The 21276-nt window shown below is 36.3% G+C and overlaps 1 protein-coding gene across 1 annotated transcript; it reads left to right on the top strand.

Moving 5' to 3' along the window:
* Positions 1–1143: 1143 nt before the first annotated feature.
* Positions 1144–21062, top strand: LOC109102751 (SWI/SNF-related matrix-associated actin-dependent regulator of chromatin subfamily A member 5-like). Its single transcript, XM_042753940.1, has 25 exons — positions 1144–1330; positions 3640–3723; positions 4197–4363; positions 4500–4600; positions 5962–6062; positions 6347–6526; positions 6669–6824; positions 6992–7123; positions 7674–7742; positions 7855–7964; positions 10757–10983; positions 11107–11228; positions 12440–12592; positions 12725–12857; positions 13497–13642; positions 13878–14006; positions 14230–14340; positions 15466–15579; positions 15701–15823; positions 15923–16055; positions 16660–16778; positions 17035–17109; positions 17194–17331; positions 19803–19913; positions 20398–21062. Exons 1-25 carry the CDS (start codon positions 1274–1276, stop codon positions 20455–20457), a joined length of 3051 nt encoding a protein of 1016 aa, XP_042609874.1. The 5' UTR covers positions 1144–1273; the 3' UTR covers positions 20458–21062.
* The last annotated feature ends 214 nt before the right edge of the window (positions 21063–21276 follow it).

Below are 21276 nucleotides of genomic sequence, written 5' to 3'. Positions count from 1 at the left end.
AAAAATGGGGAATTATTTCAAACTTTTGTTCATTTTAACAATGGTTTGTTATTCATGCCAACAAAATCTCTCCTACAAATATCTTTTTGCACATTATGGGAAGTAGCAGGTTATGCTCCATGAGGAAATGCTGTGGTGTCTGTGTGCCATCTAGTGACCAATATCTATATCAAAATACTTCATTGGCTAAATAAATAAATACATACATACATAAATATTAATACCACCTTTTATACTTGTGTGTATAAAGCCAACATCCAAAAGCACACGCATAAAATAACATTTGAATAAATAAAAAAGTTAGTTTGTCTCAAGATAACATTAAATGGTAGACAACAAGCATAAAACTAAGCAAATACTGTATATTTATAAAGATATTTTAATTCACCCCCTCAAACGTTTTTTTTTTTTCTTAAAAGAGCCAAGGTTACATAATGTCTTGAAAAAATGAATATATGGAACTATACATTTCATATATATATATATATATATATATATAGAAATATATATATATATATATATATATATATATATATATATATATATATATGAAATGTATAGTTCCATATATTCATTTTTTCAAGAATATATATATATATATATATATATATATATATATATATATATATATATATATATATAAACACACATTATATACTATATATTGTGAGTAAAGCTGATCCATTAAATCACAAACAACAGGAAAAGTCATGAGGACAGTGGGGGTCCTTAGAGTAAAAGAGGCTGAAAACCACTGGCACAGTAGCATATATTCACATTTTGTGAAAATGAAAATATTAAGTACAATTAGAATTTTTTTTTTTTAATATTTATTATGTTCTCATTTGTTTTGTTTTTAGAGAACTGCATTCAAACCAGTTAGGGTCATTTGACCCGACATCATAATAATCATTAATCATAATAATAGTTTATGGAACCCACTGCAAACAAAAACACACAATATATTGTCCCCTTTTTAATGATAGATAATATCAATTATAATCTGGTCACCTTACAATATCGGGGCATTTAATTTCTCAGTGTTTGATGTTTAACATTTTGAGCATTTGATAATATCGCGAGATATAGAGAACAGCTTTGAAAGGGACTATGGATCACTCTGTTCTCGCGAGATTTGGCATGAAGCTCTGAAAGGGGCGTGTGCGCGCGCCGTGACTGTACGGTCCTGTCATGACGCATACGCCAAAATTATGCTTTATAACTTACTGTCTAGTCACCAGTAACTCATGAAAACCTTCGCACATTAACCAATATGTCGGACGATGAGCTACCGTCTACTTCTCGGGGGGCGCACGCGGAGGCAGAAGAGGTAAAGCGAAAGAGAGAAGTACAGAATGTGTTTGCAGACGGACATGAAAAGCAGGATGCAGAAGTTTCCAGTTCATCTGCGTTTGGGGGGAACGGAACATGGCGGGAAGGCGGAGTTCAGTTCACATCTGCAGAGCTTTAGATGTTTATTACTCAGTGCCTAAGAGCATGTTTTTGTGGCTTGTGCAAATTTGCATGCGTTCCGTCTGCAGTCGGAGCAGAGTCGCGCCACTGTAATCATGCAGCCACAGATGGAGCGCGTGCAAATCTGTCTAATCAACGTCAACAACTATATGCGGACATGCGTAATAAATAAACACTCATATACTGTTACTCTGAGCTGAAATGACTCTGATGTCATTCTGGCTTTATTTGAGCTTATATAAGCCTGGGTCAGTGAGAGGGTTGATCTTTTGTCACTATAAGCAGTTCAAGGCCGGGGTGCAACTTTTAGTTGTCAAAAGATTCGTTTTAATAAGCGATTTAAACATAATATTACATGACTGGTCACACTTCACTGTTGTGCATATTGCTGCGTTTACAGAAATCGCGTGAAATCAATTTGTATTGTTATTTATTGTCATATTATTGTGAGTATAATGTAAGATTTGTATAAAAAGTTACAGTGGTAGCAATAGCTTCTGCTAAAATACCATAACGTACAGTTATTGTCACTAGAATAAAATTGTGATAACGTATATGCCACCACTGGCGTAATAATAATAATAATTATTATATAAGAAATGACGGGATCTCATAGTGATTTATTTTAAATGTACAGTAGAAACAATAATGGTTACCATGACAACCTGTTGTAACTCATGGTTGCTGTAACTTGTTATTGTGACTCTGCTCCAGTGGCGGCTGGTGGAAAATTGTCTAGGTAGGGCACCACGGTCAACAATTTTAGCATACGTCCCATTATGATTTATCCCAGTAAAACAAAAGGAAAAAAAGATTAAGACTTGCAACATTTGAAATAAAGATAGGCTAATTTTTATTTTTTATCAAATTCAAGATAAAATACTCCAAATACTCCCCAGAACATGACTTGATGCTGATTGGACTACAGTATATCCAGAGGCAAAACAATCAGTCTAAAACAGTCACAGTCACTCTTTGGTGGTGCGTCGCCCAAATGAAGAAACTGCCCCTGATTTACGCTGAAGTTACAGGTGAAGTAAGGCTGTAGCTTTCTTTAACTGGATCAAAATAGCCAATTTATATCTGTATTTGTATCTGTAAAACAAAAAAACATGGTGTTTCATATTCTGTCATCGGTGTTGTCCTCTCTAGACAACCCTGCAAACTGCAGGTTATAAAAATAAATGTAGTAAATGTATCTATATGTGAAAGGTTTAAACTTGTGACCTATATGATTTGTGTATTTTAAAACAAGAACACCTGTTTACAGTACAAACAGCTGTAATGCAGAATTTCTAAATAAAAAAAAAGATGACTAAGTTATAAGAAATCATACATTTATGCCTCATGGACATAGTAACACGTTACTGTCATTTCAGAGGCTGATATGTACATTAATATTAATCGAGCCAATAAATGATTGCAGAAAGTTTGTTGTTTATATATTTACTATTAATTATGCTTCTGTACATAAATTATATTCCCTTGTTATTTATCTAATAGTTTTGATAATTATTGACTCTATTATATTGCCCACACAATACCAGGACAAATGTTGCCGCACCATAAACAGTGACCCTTATTTTACTATTTCATTATGAAATTTTTTTAAATATTAACCTTTTGTTCAGTCTCAATTGTTTTCAGATCCTACAATAATTTGCTTTTCATCCATAAAAGTTCTTCTTCATCTGTTGTCTTCCCACAGACGGGTTTGGTGACACACAAATGAGATGGGTCTAAATTGTTATCTTATCGTGATCGGTTATATATATATGTGAGTGGAGATCAGATTATATGCATCTGTGTAAACTGAATGAAATAGAAGGACTGCCACTGTTTTAATACATTCATATCTAATACATTTTTTTTGAGCTAAATTTAATGTCCAACAATAAATATTTCAGCAAAATTATGATCTTTTTCTAAAGAAATCCATCTGTTTATGCACTGGCGCCTATTTAGTGTGAAGTTTAATGGAAACTCGCTGGCTGTCAAGATGAGGACCGAGTGGAAATATTTGCCTGATGAAAGTTATATGAAAGTCTTATGCATTAAACAGCACATGCATCTGTCACAGCACCTGGCAATGAATAGTTGTTACAATGTATATATATTGTCTGCATGTATTGGTATCTAATGTGTGTCTTTGACTTGTGTTTTTAGGAAGACCCACCATTTCTCCTGGACCCTCCTCCTAAAGCAGCTGTGAAGGAGAGCTTGGCTGACCCTGAGTATGAGGAAAAAAGAGTGAGTTTTCATTACACTTTTAATGTTTAATGTAGTGCCAACAGGTTTTTAAATACATTGAGGTGTTAGTCAGTGTTAACCACAGGTGAGAATGACGTTTGTACTACCAACCCTCAAAACCAACCAGAGATTAAGGTGAAACCAACTAGATGAAGGAATTTACCAGATATTAATCAAACACTGAAATCATTCAGGCATGCTTGATGCCTTCCTACTTTCATATACTGCTTGTGAATTCAGCATTTGTTAGGTTTCAGGCACAGTTTAGGTCACATTTAGCAGAATTTGAAATTCTTTTTAATTAATAGAATACAAATAATGTAAAATCAATCAGTCGATTTTAAAATACAATAAATGAGAGAATGTGTTTTTTTTAACAAAGCTTTGTGAAGTTAAAATAGTTTTTAAAGAACTTGAAGCAATAATTTATAATCATAATTTACTCAAAATCTTGGTCTCTCCCTTGCCTATAGAAAACAGACCGTGCAAACAGGTTTGAGTTCCTGCTGAAGCAGACAGAGCTGTTCGCTCATTTCATTCAGCCTGCCAGTCAGAAATCCCCCACCTCACCTCTGAAGGTGAAGGTGGGGAGACCCCGAATCAAACAGGATGAGAAACAGAACCTGCTGTCTGTCGGAGAGTGAGTCAGACACACATACACAGACATGCATGCTCACACATTCAGATGCATGAGGTTAGCAATTATTCCCAAAGCTGTTGGTCAGACATGTGTGATTTGGTGTGATTTATTTCTGCTCCGTCTTTGTGCGTTCCAGTAACCGCCATCGTCGAACAGAGCAGGAGGAGGATGAGGAACTCTTATCCGAGAGCAGGAAGGCAGCTAATGTTCTTGTTCGTTTTGAGGAGTCACCCTCATGTATGAATCAATGTTTTTATGAACAGTCAGTCTGTTTCTGTTTATTAATGAGTCTCACACTGTTTTAAATACAAATAATAATTCATGTTGATACATTAATATATTGGTTATTTAAAAAGCGGCTGTGATTATTTACTCACCCCCATGTCATTTAAAACTCTTATGCTGCTATTTTTTCCCATGAAACTCAAAAAGACTATTTTGAAGAATCTTAATATAGAACTTTTAATATAGTGCAATTTATTTGACATGACATTTAGTTATGAGACAAGCAAGAATAATTGCCATTTGATGTTATTGACATCCAAAAATCTGTGAATTCTGACATTATTTTGGCCTGTTTTTCACACAAAGCTATTATATGACTTCAGAAGTCTCTAAATGTAGTCTTATGGGCTACTTTTATAGTAATTTCATAGTGTTTTTTCGTTCTTTCTGGATCTTGACAGTTAGTTAGTTAGTTAGTTTTATGATAAAAAAAAATCTAATTTTGTATTTCACAGAAAAAAATAACAGCATATGTAAGTACATTTCTTAACAGCAGTGGTCCTCAGCCAGGGGACTTGGGGCCCACTAGGGTTCCTCAGCAAAATTCCAAGGGGTCTCAAGATTACTTAAAATTATTTCAAATTAAACAAAACAAGCAAATAACTAAAACCAAAAACAAATATTTTAATTCAAGCACTCAACAACTTTTTTTTTTTTTAGAAGAATTAGGATTTGCAATTTCTTTGAAAACCCGGTTACATGAGACAGACGTTAATATGATCTAAAAAAAAACATTTAAATTAATAAAATATTATAACTTTATGGTCAGTTTTTATAATTAATTTACTTTTTTTTCTAGTTATGCCAAGCTTCAAAATATTTTATCAGGTAGAAATTGTGAATAAAAATTATTTTTATTTTGCAAACAATGATGAGCCTTGGAGTCAAAAAGGTTGGGAACCACTGCTTTAAAGGTGAAGTGTGAAATTTCTGCAACACTAACAGCCCCAAGTGGAACTGCAAAAATAAAGATTGTTTCCAATCACAAAGAATCCCACAGAGGCCATGTTTCATTATTATTTTTCTGTCTGATTTTCTTTGGAATTTTATGGCCTGTTTTCTTACTTTATAGCCTCTTTGCGCTTCTGAATATTTGGAAACAACAGTTATTTTTTAGTTTTGAAATTACACACTGCACCTTTAATAACACACAAAGTGAAAACAACTGTGATAACAAGCTGTCCAGAACAACCAGCACCTGTAATGTGATGTGTAACATTTAAGCAGCTCTTCAAGTAGATGATTTATTATAGCTCATTCACCTGTGATCAGATTTAATGGTCATTAATTATTAATTTTTGATTTATTGACAGATGTTAAGAATGGAGCTTTGAGAGATTATCAAATCCGAGGCCTGAACTGGATGATTTCTCTGTATGAGAACGGCATCAATGGCATCCTGGCTGATGAGATGGTAAAACCCCAATCTCTCTCTAATGTTTTAAAATAAAGCTCAACACACTGAAATACAGCATGTTCATAGTGGCAGGTCTGCTTATATGATTTAATCCTTAGTTGAATGCCTACATTTTCAGAAATAGTCTGAATATGCGTCATTGCAGAACCACAAAGATTCATGACATTGAAAACACGGCTCCAGTATCTTTTCAGAGGCTTCTGGGAGACTGTGAATTTTTCTGGGTCTTGTTGATGTCATAGACTGTGACTCACTAGATTTCTGTGTTCTGATTGGTTCAGGGTCTGGGTAAGACCCTGCAGACAATCGCGTTGCTAGGCTACCTTAAGCACTATAGGAACATTCCTGGCCCCCACATGGTCCTAGTGCCCAAATCTACCCTGCATAACTGGATGAATGAATTCAAACGCTGGGTGCCCACCCTGAAGGCCGTCTGTCTCATCGGGAATAAAGATGAAAGAGTAAGGCTGCTCAAGTCCTTCTGTTTTTCTTAAGCTTTACTTTGTTCTTTTCCCTTTCTACCCACTTTCATCCTGCCAGCAGGTCCTTCAAAATGCTTGAGTAATAATTAATCAGTTCTAATTAGTATGTGCATGTTTTTAGGCAGCGTTCATACGTGATGTGATGATGCCCGGTGAATGGGATGTGTGCGTGACATCATACGAGATGGTGATTCGGGAGAAATCTGTCTTTAAGAAGTTTAACTGGCGCTATCTGGTTATCGATGAGGCCCATCGCATCAAAAACGAGAAATCAAAGGTATTTGAACCCTGATGAGAACGAATTAATACAAGAGTAACTAAAAAGCAGAGCAGCATGTCTCATAACACTTTTGAGATGATTTAATGATCTTATACAGAGGAAAAGACTTCAGAGCCATCTTTTTTCTTCTTGCTGTTTCTTTCTCTTTTATCTCCGGCTCACAGTTGTCAGAGATTGTGCGTGAGTTTAAGACGACCAATCGTCTGTTGTTGACTGGTACCCCACTGCAGAATAATCTACATGAGCTCTGGTCGCTTTTGAACTTTCTACTGCCTGATGTGTTCAACTCTGCCAGTGTGAGTCATACTTTCTTAAATATTGCAGGCTGTTTTATCTCCACCCACGCGTTATGTTGCTGTATCTGTTGAAAGTTTGTGTGCAAATGTGTTGTGTGTTTAAAGAAGTCTTCAACTTAGATTATAAAACAAAGTTTATTATCAAATCAGCAAAGAGACTTCAGACTGATTTTAGTTGAATTTTCCTGATTCTGCAGTTCTGTTTAAATTTCTGATGGATCATGTGACACTGAAGACTGGAGAAATGCCATCACAGGAAAATGAGATTTTAAACTGTATTAAATGAGAAAACTGTTATTTTAAGTTAGTGTATATAACATAGATTATAGTCTAAAAGGCACGGTTTTGATTATAACTCAACAGGTCCCAAGAGAAAAATAGATTAATAAACAGTTTCTTAATGTAAACATAAAAATGCAAAAAATGCTTCTGTAAAGGTTAGGTTTAGAGGTAGAGGATAAAAAAATATAATTAGCTCAGTATAAAGACAGTAGAAGTCAAGTGAATGTTACTACCATGAAAACATATGTGTGTGTTTCTAAAATTTCAGGATTTTGATTCGTGGTTTGACACAAATAACTGTCTGGGTGACCAGAAGCTGGTTGAAAGACTTCATGCAGTGAGTTTAACTCTCTCTTTGGAGGATATTTTTAGTATTGTTCAGCACTGAAGTAGTTTTGTTGTTGAAGATGATGATTGGGACACTCAGGCTATTGAGTGGTTGTTTTCAGGTTCTGCGTCCATTCCTGCTGCGTCGTATTAAAGCGGAGGTTGAGAAGAGTCTTCCTCCCAAGAAAGAGGTGAAGATTTACCTGGGGCTCAGTAAAATGCAAAGAGAATGGTAAGATCACACACACACACACAACTTCCTTAAAAAACAAACAAACATTAATTAAAGGGATGAGACATAAAGCCCCCTTTCAGATACTGGATCACAGTCGTATTGCACTTGACCACATTAAAAGTCAAGTGTAAATTTACTACATGCATTGTAATCATATCACTGAAGCAACACTCAGAGGCAGGCAGGGACAGTTTCTGACCCCACAAAGATGTAAATGCTGACATGCTTTTGTTATCTGCGTAAAAAACATAGGAAATTAAGTATTAACAGATTCGGGTTGTGATGCAAATTATTATAAACTTTTATGGACTGAGTTGTTCATTTTTCGTCATGCTCATTTTTTTTTTTCCATCGGTAAAATAATGAGTCATTAATCTTTAATGTAACATTGATATCACAAGAACTTGTGTGATAAAAACCTATTAGATATACCAAGCGCTGCATTGCAGCTTTATTTTATTCTGTTCTAATCATGTAAAAAAAAAAAGGCAAAAAAGAGGCTGTTGACTTGTGTTTTGATCAACCGACTAAATGATCAATATTGCATGTATTATTCTGCAGAATTAGACAGGGAATTTCTTATTTTTCCCCACAAATCATCATTCACATCTCTCTTCATTTTCATGGGGGCGCTTTAAAACTTGTAATATGGTTTGATAAACACTTACTTGGGTGATTATTTATAGTGTGTGTGCTGCGGACTGGTGAAATAAAAATATACTGTAAACAAACACTGTTGCTTATCAGCCAGATTTGTATTCATTTTTTAACTCAACGGTGGGTTGTCTGAATGGCTACAGTAGTCTGTCTTAAAGGGTTAGTTCACCCAAAAATTAAAATTAGCCCATAAATTACTCACCCTCAAGTCATCCTAGGTGTATATAGCCGCGTTTCCACCACTGGAACTTTACCCAGGAACTAGGGACTTTTGGCTGGTACTCAGTGTGTTTCCACCACAGGAACCAGGATCTAAATAAAGTTCCAGGTAAAAAATGCGCCTCAGAAAGTCCCTGCTCACGAGGTAGTACTTTTTCAAAGGTCCGGAACTTTCGGGGGCGGGACTTAGGCGCTGAGCATGCTGATTGGTTGAGTTCACACAGCATTGTGATTTCAACCACCATTTATTCAGATAATTTTCAAAAGATAACTGTTATTGTGTCATGAAATGTAGTTTTAAAAGTATTTCAGGCGAGAATGTAGTTGTTTAAAACTCAAATCTGCAGTTTATTTATGAAGACAGCGCCCATTTAAAAATGTGTTTCGCCGATTTCAGAGACGATCAGCTCCACGCGATCAGTGGGACCTGAGTGCTCATGTATCCGCCCAGATCAGTCTCAACTCGGCTAGTCCTTCTGACATTTGCCGCTGGCTCTGATGTCTCTTTAGTGGTTAAACATAAAATATAATTTGTTTTGGGTAAATCTAACAGGTCATCTTTGGTCTTTATTCAGTTTATCTATATGTTAAAATGAAAATAAAAAGAGGCAATTGATATGATATTTAATTTCATTGTCATTTAGACTGTATATATACACATTTCCCTGAACTAAGTACATTTCTGTGGCTATTATTGTTTAAATGAAAACGAAAGGATGCATTGGTATTTGATATTCTATTTCGTCTTATTGCAAATATACAGTGAGGAAAATTTAAGTAGCCAAGTGGAGCTGACTGATGTTATCAAGTACGCTGCTGTTTGCATAATTACCGGACTTGCGTCGTCCCGTCCACGGGAGATTTGTATTGAGAAGCGTGCGTATACCTGCGTCACCAGACTATTTGCCTAATCTTCACGGTACTTTAGACCACGGTGAAAACGCAGAAAGCAACAGGTCTGGGGGGAAAATAGTTCCTGGGGAAAAATGTTCCTGGTACAGTTGTTCTGGGTAATTTCAGTGGAAACGCGGCATATGACTTTCTTCTTTCAGACGAATCCAGTCAGAGTTATATTAAAAATTGTATTTGATCTTTCAAGCTGTTTAATGGCACTCAGCAGGTGTTGCAGTTCATCAGTCCAAAAGAAGTGAAATAAAAAGCGCCCATCCATAATAAAAAGTGTCTCACACAGCTCCGGGGGGTGAACAAAGTCCTCCTGTAGCGAATCAAAGCATTTTTGTAAGAAAAATAACCATATTTAAAACGAAGAAGATCAAAACAAAACAACGGTCACGAATTAGAAGTACAAAACGAGGATTTGTAAAAAAGAATGTCAGAGGATTTCAATATAAGCCAAGAGGAGACTGGTTTTCCTTTGCTAAAGTAAGGAAACTTTGCTTTCTTTGCTCCTGTTAACAAATATTGGTTTTCATGCATGTGCAACGTCGACCTCATACGTCATCAGCCCAGAGCTGCTTCCATGTACAACTGTTGGCACAAGCTACATTAAAGTGATTATTACGTTTTGAATATGTATATTTTTCTTACAAAATCGCATCGATTTGCTACAGGAGGACTTTGTTCATCACCCGTCGGGCTTCTTACAAGGATGCAAATCTCAGTCATGACAGATATTTATAAAAGAAAAATATAAATTTTTATTGCACAAAAATATCTCACAAATAGCAGAGACCTTAGGTTTAAGCATGAATAACTGGACATTTTTTCACTGCAAGCAATTTGTCCTGCAGTAAGACTAGTAACCCATCCGGCCTAGTTGCTAGTTTAGAGACGAATGTGGCAATGTAAACTACTAAACAAACTATAGATGTGGAAAAAAAACAATTTGCAGTTATGTTGGAATAATAAAAAAAAAATCACACACACAGTGTTTGCTTCCTTGGTTTAACTAGGTACACACGTATCCTGATGAAGGATATTGACATCCTGAACTCTGCCGGAAAGATGGATAAGATGCGGCTTTTGAATATTCTGATGCAGCTGCGGAAATGCTGCAACCATCCATACCTGTTTGACGGGGCGGAGCCTGGTCCCCCATACACCACGGACACACACTTAGTCACCAACAGCGGCAAGATGGTTGTGCTGGATAAACTTCTGCCTAAAGTGCAAGAGCAAGGTCAGCAGTGTATGTGTGTTTATTAGTTTTTTATTGAGAGATATTTTGTCATGTTTTTAGTTGGAATGCAGATGAATTTTTTCATGTTTTTATGCATGCATTCTTGGATATATGTGTGTGCAGGATCCAGAGTGTTAATATTTAGCCAGATGACACGTGTGTTGGATATTCTGGAAGATTATTGCATGTGGAGAGGGTTTGAGTACTGCAGATTGGATGGCAATACACCTCACGAGGCCAGAGAGGTATACATACACTTACATACATACATACATACATACATTAAAATGCATACACAGTTTCATGCAGACACATGCATGTTACGCAACAAATGGCTCTTAAATTTTATTTTTATTTTTTACCTGTGTAGTTCAACCGATTTATGAACAAATGACTCTTTTGAGTCAGTTATGAATAGTGAAGCAGTGATTATTGACTGGTTCTTTAAATGACAATTTTCAGTTAAAGAGACACATTATGAGTTTTGTCAGTAGCAAAACAGCAGCAACAACAACAAAAATTAATGAATAAATAAAGTTTTTTTTTTTCCCTAAAAGACTATATATAAACTATACATAGAGAGTTTTTCCTTATATACATTTATACGCTAAAACTGAACTAGAACTGTAAATACTCTTTTTTTTTTTTTTTTTTAAAGCTGAAAAATATCTGGGGCCATGCTGTTTGTAAATTGTTTAGTATTGTTATTTAATATATAGTTTGTCTTTATAGTACAGTATTGTCTTTATTCCTTCTGTGAATTTTTTATTATATAAATAGTTTTAAATTTATTTAATATCATCCTGCAAAGGATTTGCATTTCATCTACCAAAATATTTATTTCTGTAAAGAACTAAAGGTATTGTTTATGGTCTGGTAAGAGAAACCAGAACCTCAGTTGATACATCACGATTCCTATCTCTAAATACCAGGTGGTGTAAAGAAATGATTGAACAGGCTTTATAAAATTATGAGACACGTACAGATACTTCATGTGGAATCTCAGCAGAGTTTATATAAAGACACTGATTATCCAACCTGGTAGTCATGGAAACCGCTGATCAGTTCTGGGGTGAATGCAAACTCTAGTTACATGTTAGACACACTCATAAGCTTATTAGCAAATAAAATATAAGCAAATTAAAAGTGTTAGGTTCTTTTTGTATCAATTTCAAATCTAACAACCAGTTTGTCTGTTTTTAATGTTTTAGTGAATTTTAAGTAAATGTTGTTCATTACGTCTAAGTAAATTTATTGTACATGCAAAAATCTGTTTTATACACAAATTGCATTATTTATATGTAAATCAGCCACTGACCACACTGATTGACTACGAATGATAAGTAAACCATATGAATTATAATTATATTAGTGGTTCAAATAAATAATTTCTCTCTCTCTTAAATTCTGTCTTTCTCTTTTCATGTCTTTTCCTATCTCTGTTGTTGTGCATTAGCAAGCCATAGATGCTTTTAATGCCCCAAACAGCAGTAAATTTATCTTCATGCTGAGCACACGGGCAGGTGGGCTGGGGATTAATTTGGCTACAGCTGACGTGGTGATTCTCTACGACTCAGACTGGAACCCACAGGTGGACCTGCAGGCCATGGTGAGAAACACTGCGCACACACAAAACTACAAAACCAAGCTCAATAAACTTTATGATTGTGAGCCTCAGAGATGCCAGCTTTCTTTATGATTGTTGTCTTAAATGGTTGTTGTGCCGTGTGCTGGTTTTTAGGACCGTGCTCACCGTATTGGACAGAGGAAACCAGTAAAAGTGTTCAGGTTGATCACAGACAACACAGTGGAGGAGAGAATTGTGGAGAGAGCAGAGATGAAACTACGTCTGGACTCTATAGTGATTCAGCAGGGTATGAACACACTAGTTCCTGCAAAGAAAAAAAATGATTCCTCGCGGTTCAGTTCTCATGTCTAATGATACCTCTAAAAATATAAATATTTAAACTGTATGAATTTTAAGGTGTCTATTTTCCAAAAGTAATTACAGTAATTCTCTCTCTCTGAATGGCTGTACTGGCGGAGAGGAAATGGATTTAACAGTCAATTAAACAAAAAAACTCAAACTTTGTATTGCAAATGTGTAATTATAAGTAATTTGCATTACTTAAAGTAAACAAAACCCTAAAGATGGTTTGCAAATTGTAGATGCTAATAGATTTCCCACTGGAGCAGTTTTTGAGCTAGCATTGGATGTATGAGTTTGGTGAGTGATGTCGAAACACTACTGTTCAAAAGACACTACTGTTTAAAAGTTTTTAGTTGGAATTTAAAATACTGGTGCATTAAGAACTAATTGCAGTGTTAAAAAACTGGTTAGTAGTGTATGTGGTTACCTGACCAATATGAGACACAAACTGAACTGTGAAAAATTTATATATATAAGCTTATATATATATATATATATATATATATATATATAAAAAAGGAAGTTAAGTAGCCTTTGTGTCAATCTTATGAGCTGTTATGTGCTGTTATTTGTGCTGTTACAGGACGGCTGATTGACCAGCAGAATAAACTTGGGAAGGACGAAATGCTACAAATGATTCGACATGGAGCAACACACGTGTTCGCCTCTAAAGACAGTGAACTAACAGATGAAGACATCAACACCATTCTGGAAAGAGGCGCCAAGAAGGTGAGTGGACAGAAACACAGACTAGACTAAAAACTATAAAGTTGGTTTTATTTTACTGGTAAACTTCATAATAGCTTCAGATTCAAGTTCCGAAAACATTCATATTCAAACTTGAATTAATAAAAACCCATCAGATTTCCTTCACAATCACATTATGAGAATTTTCCACTCTTATACTCCAGTTGATTCAATATAACCTTGTTGAACTCTCCTTGATGGCTGTTTTCCAACTCAGACGGCAGAGATGAACGAACGCTTGAAGAACCTCGGTGAGAGCTCGCTGAGGAACTTCACCATGGACACCGGTTGCACTGAGACCAGCCTTTACAACTTCGAGGGAGAGGATTACAGAGAGAAACAAAAAGTTAGTGTGGAGGTTTACTGGGTGGGAATCGATTCATACTTGTGTATAAAGCAGCTCTGAGGTGCATCTCAGTCTATCGGTGTGCATTTTGCAGCTTTTTAAGCTTTGCACTTTTATGTCACAGACTGTAAGAGTTTATGTGAAGCTGAAAGCGTATGTGTGTAGCTGAAAGCGTGTGTGTGTGTGTTTAAGTGTTTGTTAAAGAATTCTTTGTGTTGTGCAGCTAAGTTTGATCGAATGGATCGAGCCTCCTAAGAGAGAACGGAAGGCCAATTATGCTGTAGATGCTTACTTCAGAGAAGCACTGCGAGTCAGCGAACCAAGAGCCCCAAAGGTAACACATGTGCATGGTTTAGACACTCTGAAATGATTTTTCTGTCAGCGCAACTCATGACTGCATACTCTAATGCAAGTGCAGTGTACACAACCCTACTACACAATAAATAATGCACTCAGATCACTGTTTTCATCAGACTGACAGTTGGACTGGAGTCAGTGAGTCAAAGTAAATGTAGAAATAACTCTGATAAAGGGCGCTGTGTCATCATGTGTTGGAGGGATGTAAAGGATAGAGTTGAAACACAAAGGTTGTAGGTTCAAACGCTGACTCAGAAAATGACCTCATGAACTGGATGTTCTTCTTCTGTCTGTCCTGTCACTGCTGTGCCCTTGAGAGAGACACTTAACTCTAGATTGCTCCTGAGGGACAGTTTGTTCGAATAGTGCACTGTAAGTCATAAAAAACATCAATAAGAATAAAAGTGGCTGCTAAAGAAGTAAATGCAGTGTTCCAGTTCCTCTTGAATGGGAACATTTCTCCTTTCATGCAGCTTTTTTTTCTTTTTTCCTAAGATTTCATTTTGTCATTTTTGCCCTTTTTATTAAGATAGGAGAGTATTGTAGACAGTAGGGTTGGACGATTGTTCAGATTTTATAGATTCATTCACATTTTATATAGTATTAACAAATACTATAATAGTATATAAATAATACTAAAATTGCACTTATTCTGGATCAGACTGTCATCAGCAATCATCAATATTATTGGATCTAGATTCTAGAATGTTGTGAAAAATAACTGGCAAAAACCAACAACCATTGGAAAATTGTGTTTTGTTGGTATTTGCTAGGGCAGTGTAAACTAGCTTTAATATTGCCTTTCTTGCAAATGTGATGGAAGTTGATAGTTTATAAAATGATAACCCTGTCAGCAAAATACTTACAGCAGGGAGCCAGTAAAACTCAATTTTAATGAATATCATTAAATTAAACTGAAAACCAAATTAGTATTTTGATTAAAGTGAAGTGTCCACTAGATAAAGATGCATCTGCCAGGAGCATAACAATGTTTCTGTCATTATACAGTACACATCAAGTATCACACAGATGTTTGCATGAAAATATCGACACACAAGTGTATGTGGAGAGATCATAAACAGTGTGTGTGGATGTGATCCAGGCCCCTCGACCCCCAAAGCAGCCCAACATCCAGGACTTTCAGTTCTTTCCACCACGTCTCTTTGAGCTGCTGGAGATGGAGATTCTTTACTACAGGAAAACCATCGGATACAAGGTGAGCACTTTCTGTACGTCCTGATTGTATTCAGTATTTGTGTACAATCTGCTCAAGTGTTGATATAATGATGTAATGTGATATAAAGCTGTGTGCAACTGTGTATGTGTGTTTTTTGTAGGTTCCACGTAATCCAGATATCTCAAATTCGGCACAGGTCCAAAAGGAGGAACAAGCAAAGATAGACGAGGCAGAACCCCTCTCACCTGAAGAGACAGACGAAAAAGAGAAACTACTCACACAAGTACACAGAAGTACCCTCCCTATCACTCATATATACACACTTATAAATGGGCCAAGTACAAAGCACAGTGCTATGAAAGAATACGTTTGTTTTTACCAGGGCTTCACAAACTGGAACAAGCGTGATTTCAATCAGTTTATTAAAGCTAATGAGAAGTATGGTCGTGATGATATTGACAACATCGCCAGAGAGGTCGAGGGCAAGACGCCGGAAGAAGTCATGGAGTACTCTGGTACAATACACACCAGATCAACTATACACAAGCCATACATATAAACATCTATAAAAATTACACACTAGTGATATGCAAAATACAGTTTTTCAAAATCCGCTAGTTAGTGGGTTGCTTTAACTTAATGGTGTCAGGGAACCCTGTATAATTTGGCTGGTTTTAGGGTTCATGTGACCCGACCAAAAAAAAAAAAAAAAGTAAAAACAAGGATGAAATATATAATGAAGTATGAATAACAGTATATATACAGTATATATTAAAATATTAAACATAGTAAGATGAGAAATAATGACAGCAATAAAAAATAATAAATGTAATATTTATTTAATATTATTAGAATAAAATATTATTATTGTTACTGTCATCATTGCTCGTCTTATTAATTTCAATACTTAATTTATAGTGTGAAATGTCAGCATGCTAATTAAAGCATTTCAAAAAAATTATAATAGTCTGTTGTGACCCAATTTGTATTGTACACACTTTACACACACACACACATAAAATGCACAAGTAATTACCTTACACTAGTCTGAACCACACAAAATATATTTCATTCTATATTAACAACACATGCCTTACACGTTGTTTATCATTATAATAGCGGTGTTTTGGGAACGCTGTAATGAGCTGCAGGATATTGAGAAGATCATGGCTCAGATAGAGCGAGGAGAAGCTCGCATCCAGAGACGCATCAGCATCAAAAAAGCCCTGGATGCCAAGGTCAACCTTTCAAAAACTTGCCATGGAATTGAATTATGTTGTTGACAAGCCAGTTATTCTTTAATGGCTGCTGAATTATGATTGTGTGGTAGCTTTATTATTCCTTGCTTTCGATGATGAGTAGCCTCAATATTAGGTAATGAAGTCACAGCCTTATCACACGAAGCAAGAAACTTTAAGAGAAAATTTCATTTTTGATGTAGTAATAATTAGTAAATATTACTTGTTTGATGACGTGTGTTTTGTGTACTTGTAGATAGCGCGGTACAAGGCTCCGTTCCACCAGCTTCGCATCCAGTATGGCACAAACAAAGGAAAGAACTATACAGAGGTGGGTGCATGTGAGAGAGATGTGTGTAGTGTGTTTACTAAAAACTTCAAATATGGAAACTTGTCTATGTGTGTGTGCCTGCAGGAGGAAGACAGGTTTCTGATTTGCATGTTGCATAAGATGGGCTTCGATAAAGAATATGTCTATGAAGAACTTCGACAGTGTGTACGGAACGCTCCACAGTTCAGATTCGACTGGTTCATCAAGTCCAGGACTGCCATGGTGAGAACTTGTTTGTGTTAGAGCCAAGGCTCCCACATTCTCAGAAAAAAAAAATATATATATTATATATTTTAGATTCATTGCACACCAACTGAAATATTTCAGGTCTTTTATTGTTTTAATACTGATGACTTTGGCGTACAGCTCATGAAAACCCAAAATTCCTATCTCAAAAAATTAGCATTTCATGAAAAGGTTCTCTAAACAAGCTATTAACCTAATCATCTGAATCAACTAATTAACTCTAAACACCTGCAAAAGATTCCTGAGGCTTTTAAAAACTCCCAGCCTGGTTCATTACTCAAACCGCAATCATGGGTAAGACTGCCGACCTGACTGCTGTCCAGAAGGCCATCATTGACACCCTCCAAGCGAGAGGGTAAGACACAGAAAGAAATTTCTTAACGATAGGCAGTTCCCAGAGTGCTGTATCAAGGCACCTCAGTGGGAAGTCTGTGGGAAGGAAAAAGTGTGGCAAAAAAAAAAGCTGCACAACGAGAAGAGGTGACCGGACCCTGAGGAAGATTGTGGAGAAGGACCGATTCCAGACCTTGGGGGACCTGCGGAAGCAGTGGACTGAGTCTGGAGTAGAAACATCCAGAGCCACCGTGCACAGGCGTGTGCTTTTGAACCAGAAACAGCGGCAGAAGCGCCTGACCTGGGCTACAGAGAAGCAGCACTGGACTGTGGCTCAGTGGTCCAAAGTACTTTTTTCGGATGAAAGCAAATTTTGCATGTCATTCCGGAAATCAAGGTGCCAGAGTCTGGAGGAAGACTGGGGAGAAAGAAATGAAAGATGCCAAAATGCCTGAAGTCCAGTGTCAAGTACCCACAGTCAGTGATGGCTCTGGGGTGCCATGTCAGCTACTGGTGTTGGTCCACTGTGTTTTTATCAAGGGCAGGGTCAATGCAGCTAGCTATCAGGAGATTTTGGAGCACTTCATGCTTCCATCTGCTGAAAAGCTTTATAGAGATGAAGATTTCGTTTTTCAGCACGACCTGACACCTGCTCACAGTGCCAAAACCACTGGTAAATGGTTTACTGACCATGGTATTACTATGCTCAATTGGCCTGCCAACTCTCCTGACCTGAACCCCATAGAGAATCTGTGGGATATTGTGAAGAGAAAGTTGAGAGACGCAAGACCCAACACTCTGGATGAGCTTAAGGCCGCTATCGAAGCATCCTGGGCCTCCATAACACCTCAGCAGTGCCACAGGCTGATTGCCTCCATGCCACGCCGCATTGAAAAATATTGAGAAAGGATTCCCGACCAAGTATTGAGTGCATAACTGAACATAATTATTTGAAGGTTGACCTTTTTTGTATTAAAAACACTTTTCTTTTAGATTTTTTGGGGTTTTTGGGTTTTCATGAGAGAATTTTGGGTTTTCATGAGCTGTATGCCAAAATCATCAGTATTAAAACAATAAAAGACCTGAAATATTTCAGTTGGTGTGCAATGAATCTAAAATATATGAAAGTTTAATTTTTATCATTACATTATGGAAAATAATGAACTTTTTCACAATATGCTAATTTTTTGAGAAGGACCTGTATATATATATACTTTTAAAAAAAGGGACATTAAATGTCAATTGCAAAGCCTTTTTTTAGAGGCATCACCACATGGAAAAAGATTTATAAAGAGTCTAAGAAGCACCTTAATTTATTATTAATGTTAGAGTCATATAACAGTTGCAGTCAGCTCACATTAGATGTGAATGGAAAGTCTCATATGGATATATTTTCGTGGTTGTGTGTGTGTGAACAGGGTTTACTAGGCTTTACTTTGGGGACAACATTGTCTCCAGAAGTGAACTGAATCTGACAAAGCTTCTGTTTGGGAAGGTCCTCAATTGGAAAAAAGTTCATAAATTCTAACCCATTAAGATGGGTTAAAATTGGTCTGTAGTGTTTATGTAAAAACAATAAAATAAAAGATAAAAGCCTATGGAACGTTCTCATTTAGACAGCCGAGTAAATGTGTATGCTTGTCAGACACAAATGCAATTATTTTTTTTTTTAAACACATTATATCCTACACAGACAAATACATAAAATGCACAAGTAACTACCTTACACTAGTCTGAACCACACAAAAAATATTTCACTTCTATAATAACTACACATGCCTTACACGTTGTTTATCATTATAATAGCGGTGTTTTGGGAACGCTTTAATGAGCTGCAGGATATTGAGAAGATCATGGCTCAGATAGAGCGAGGAGAAGCTCGCATCCAGAGACGCATCAGCATCAAAAAAGCCCTGGATGCAAATTTGTTTTTAAACACATTATATCCTGGGATCTTTTTCAGGTCATATTGGCGTGCGTGTTTGTGAAAGCGTGTGGGTGCATATGCTTGTGTGATGCCTGAGAGGAATTGTATAAGTCGATGAGATGTAATGTATAACTTGTGCTGAGATGATGAAAGAGTTTCCTTACATGTGTTTTGTCTGGTTTGCTAGGAGCTGCAGCGGCGCTGTAACACGCTCATTTCTCTCATTGAGAAAGAGAACATGGAGATAGAGGAAAAGGAGCGCGCTGAAAAAAAGAGAAGAACACCCAAAGGACAATCAGTAATACGTCCTGTCTTCTTTCTGTTCACTCCATCTGTTGTTGTGCTGTGTGCTTCACGTCTCCAGAGACTTTCCCTCTAGTTCAGAATCACGCTTGAACAACTTGAAAAAGAGCAACATGCAAATGATCAAAATTCCCCTCAGATTTACTGTCCGCAGTAAAGTATAGTGTGTATTCCACTGACGATTTCAACCCTGTCTATCTATCTATGTATCTGTCTATCTATCAGAGCATGTGCATGGTGAGTTGCAAAATTTTTGCCTGGAGCGAGGAGCATTTTTTTTTTTCCTTTTTTGGCTGTTCTCTGTTTCAGTAATGTTCCATCACATGGTAACTGCCTATAATGTCAGCAAGATTTACAATCACTTCCTATCTATCTGTCTGTCTATCTATCTATCTATCTATCTATCTATCTATCTATCTATCTATAATATATATAATATCTGACTGTCCTAAAAACATGTTTGTTTCATCTTTTCACAGGCTCACAAGCGTAAAGCCGAAGTGTCGTCTGACAGGAAAGAGAAGAAATCTCGTACCTGACTCGTGTACCCGCAGCTCTTTGCTCCTCATTACGAAGCACTACAATAATCAGACGCCTCTCTACAGCATTTTGCCGTTCTGTTTTAATCTGTTATATCTGTGACTCAACACAAGTTTCTTAAAATAACCATGTAAATTTTAGCAAAACGAAGCTTTTTTGGGACATCTAAAATACTTCCATACCATATTGAATTTTGTCCCACAGGCTGCATACATGTTGGCAGCTACACGTTTTGCTAAAGCTTGTTTTTATAAAAAAAAAAAAAAAAAAAAAATAAATCAAAATGTTCCTTGTTCATATCAACATTGGCATTTATTTAGCATGCTAAATAGAGGCTCTAAAGCCTGTTCTGGTCTTGTTTGTGTTTTATAAATGAAAATCTTTTTGCCTGTTATTGTATGTTTAAGGTCTCTGTGATCTGCACCTTAATCCATGTGATCTGTAGCTTTGCACATCCAGTCTTCTTAAGCTCTTTTATACATTCATGTGCCATTTTAATGTTGCATTTAAGCTATTTTACACATTCTTGTTTGGACTCTTGTTTGAATTTTTCCTTATCTTTATATGTACAAGTCCAGTATTATTAAAAAAAAAAATAGTTGGATTTGTTTACATCTTATTTTTGTGTATATCTTATATGTTTTTAGTGTGGAAAACAATTGTGCCACTTTGACGTTACAAACCTTTCAATGGGTCTAAAAATCCTAACCAGGCAACCAGACATGTCAAAACAGCAATAAAAGTTTCTCTTCTACACTGAAGGTGATTCACAGTGACCGAAGGACCACCTGAAAGTAGCTAAAATCCCTCTGAAACCA

The sequence above is a fragment of the Cyprinus carpio genome, chromosome A5 (assembly GCF_018340385.1).
Source record: "Cyprinus carpio isolate SPL01 chromosome A5, ASM1834038v1, whole genome shotgun sequence".
Classification (NCBI taxonomy): Eukaryota; Metazoa; Chordata; class Actinopteri; order Cypriniformes; family Cyprinidae; genus Cyprinus; species Cyprinus carpio.
The sequence above is the reverse complement of the archived record's forward strand: the minus strand, read 5'-3'. Positions and strand labels throughout refer to the sequence as shown.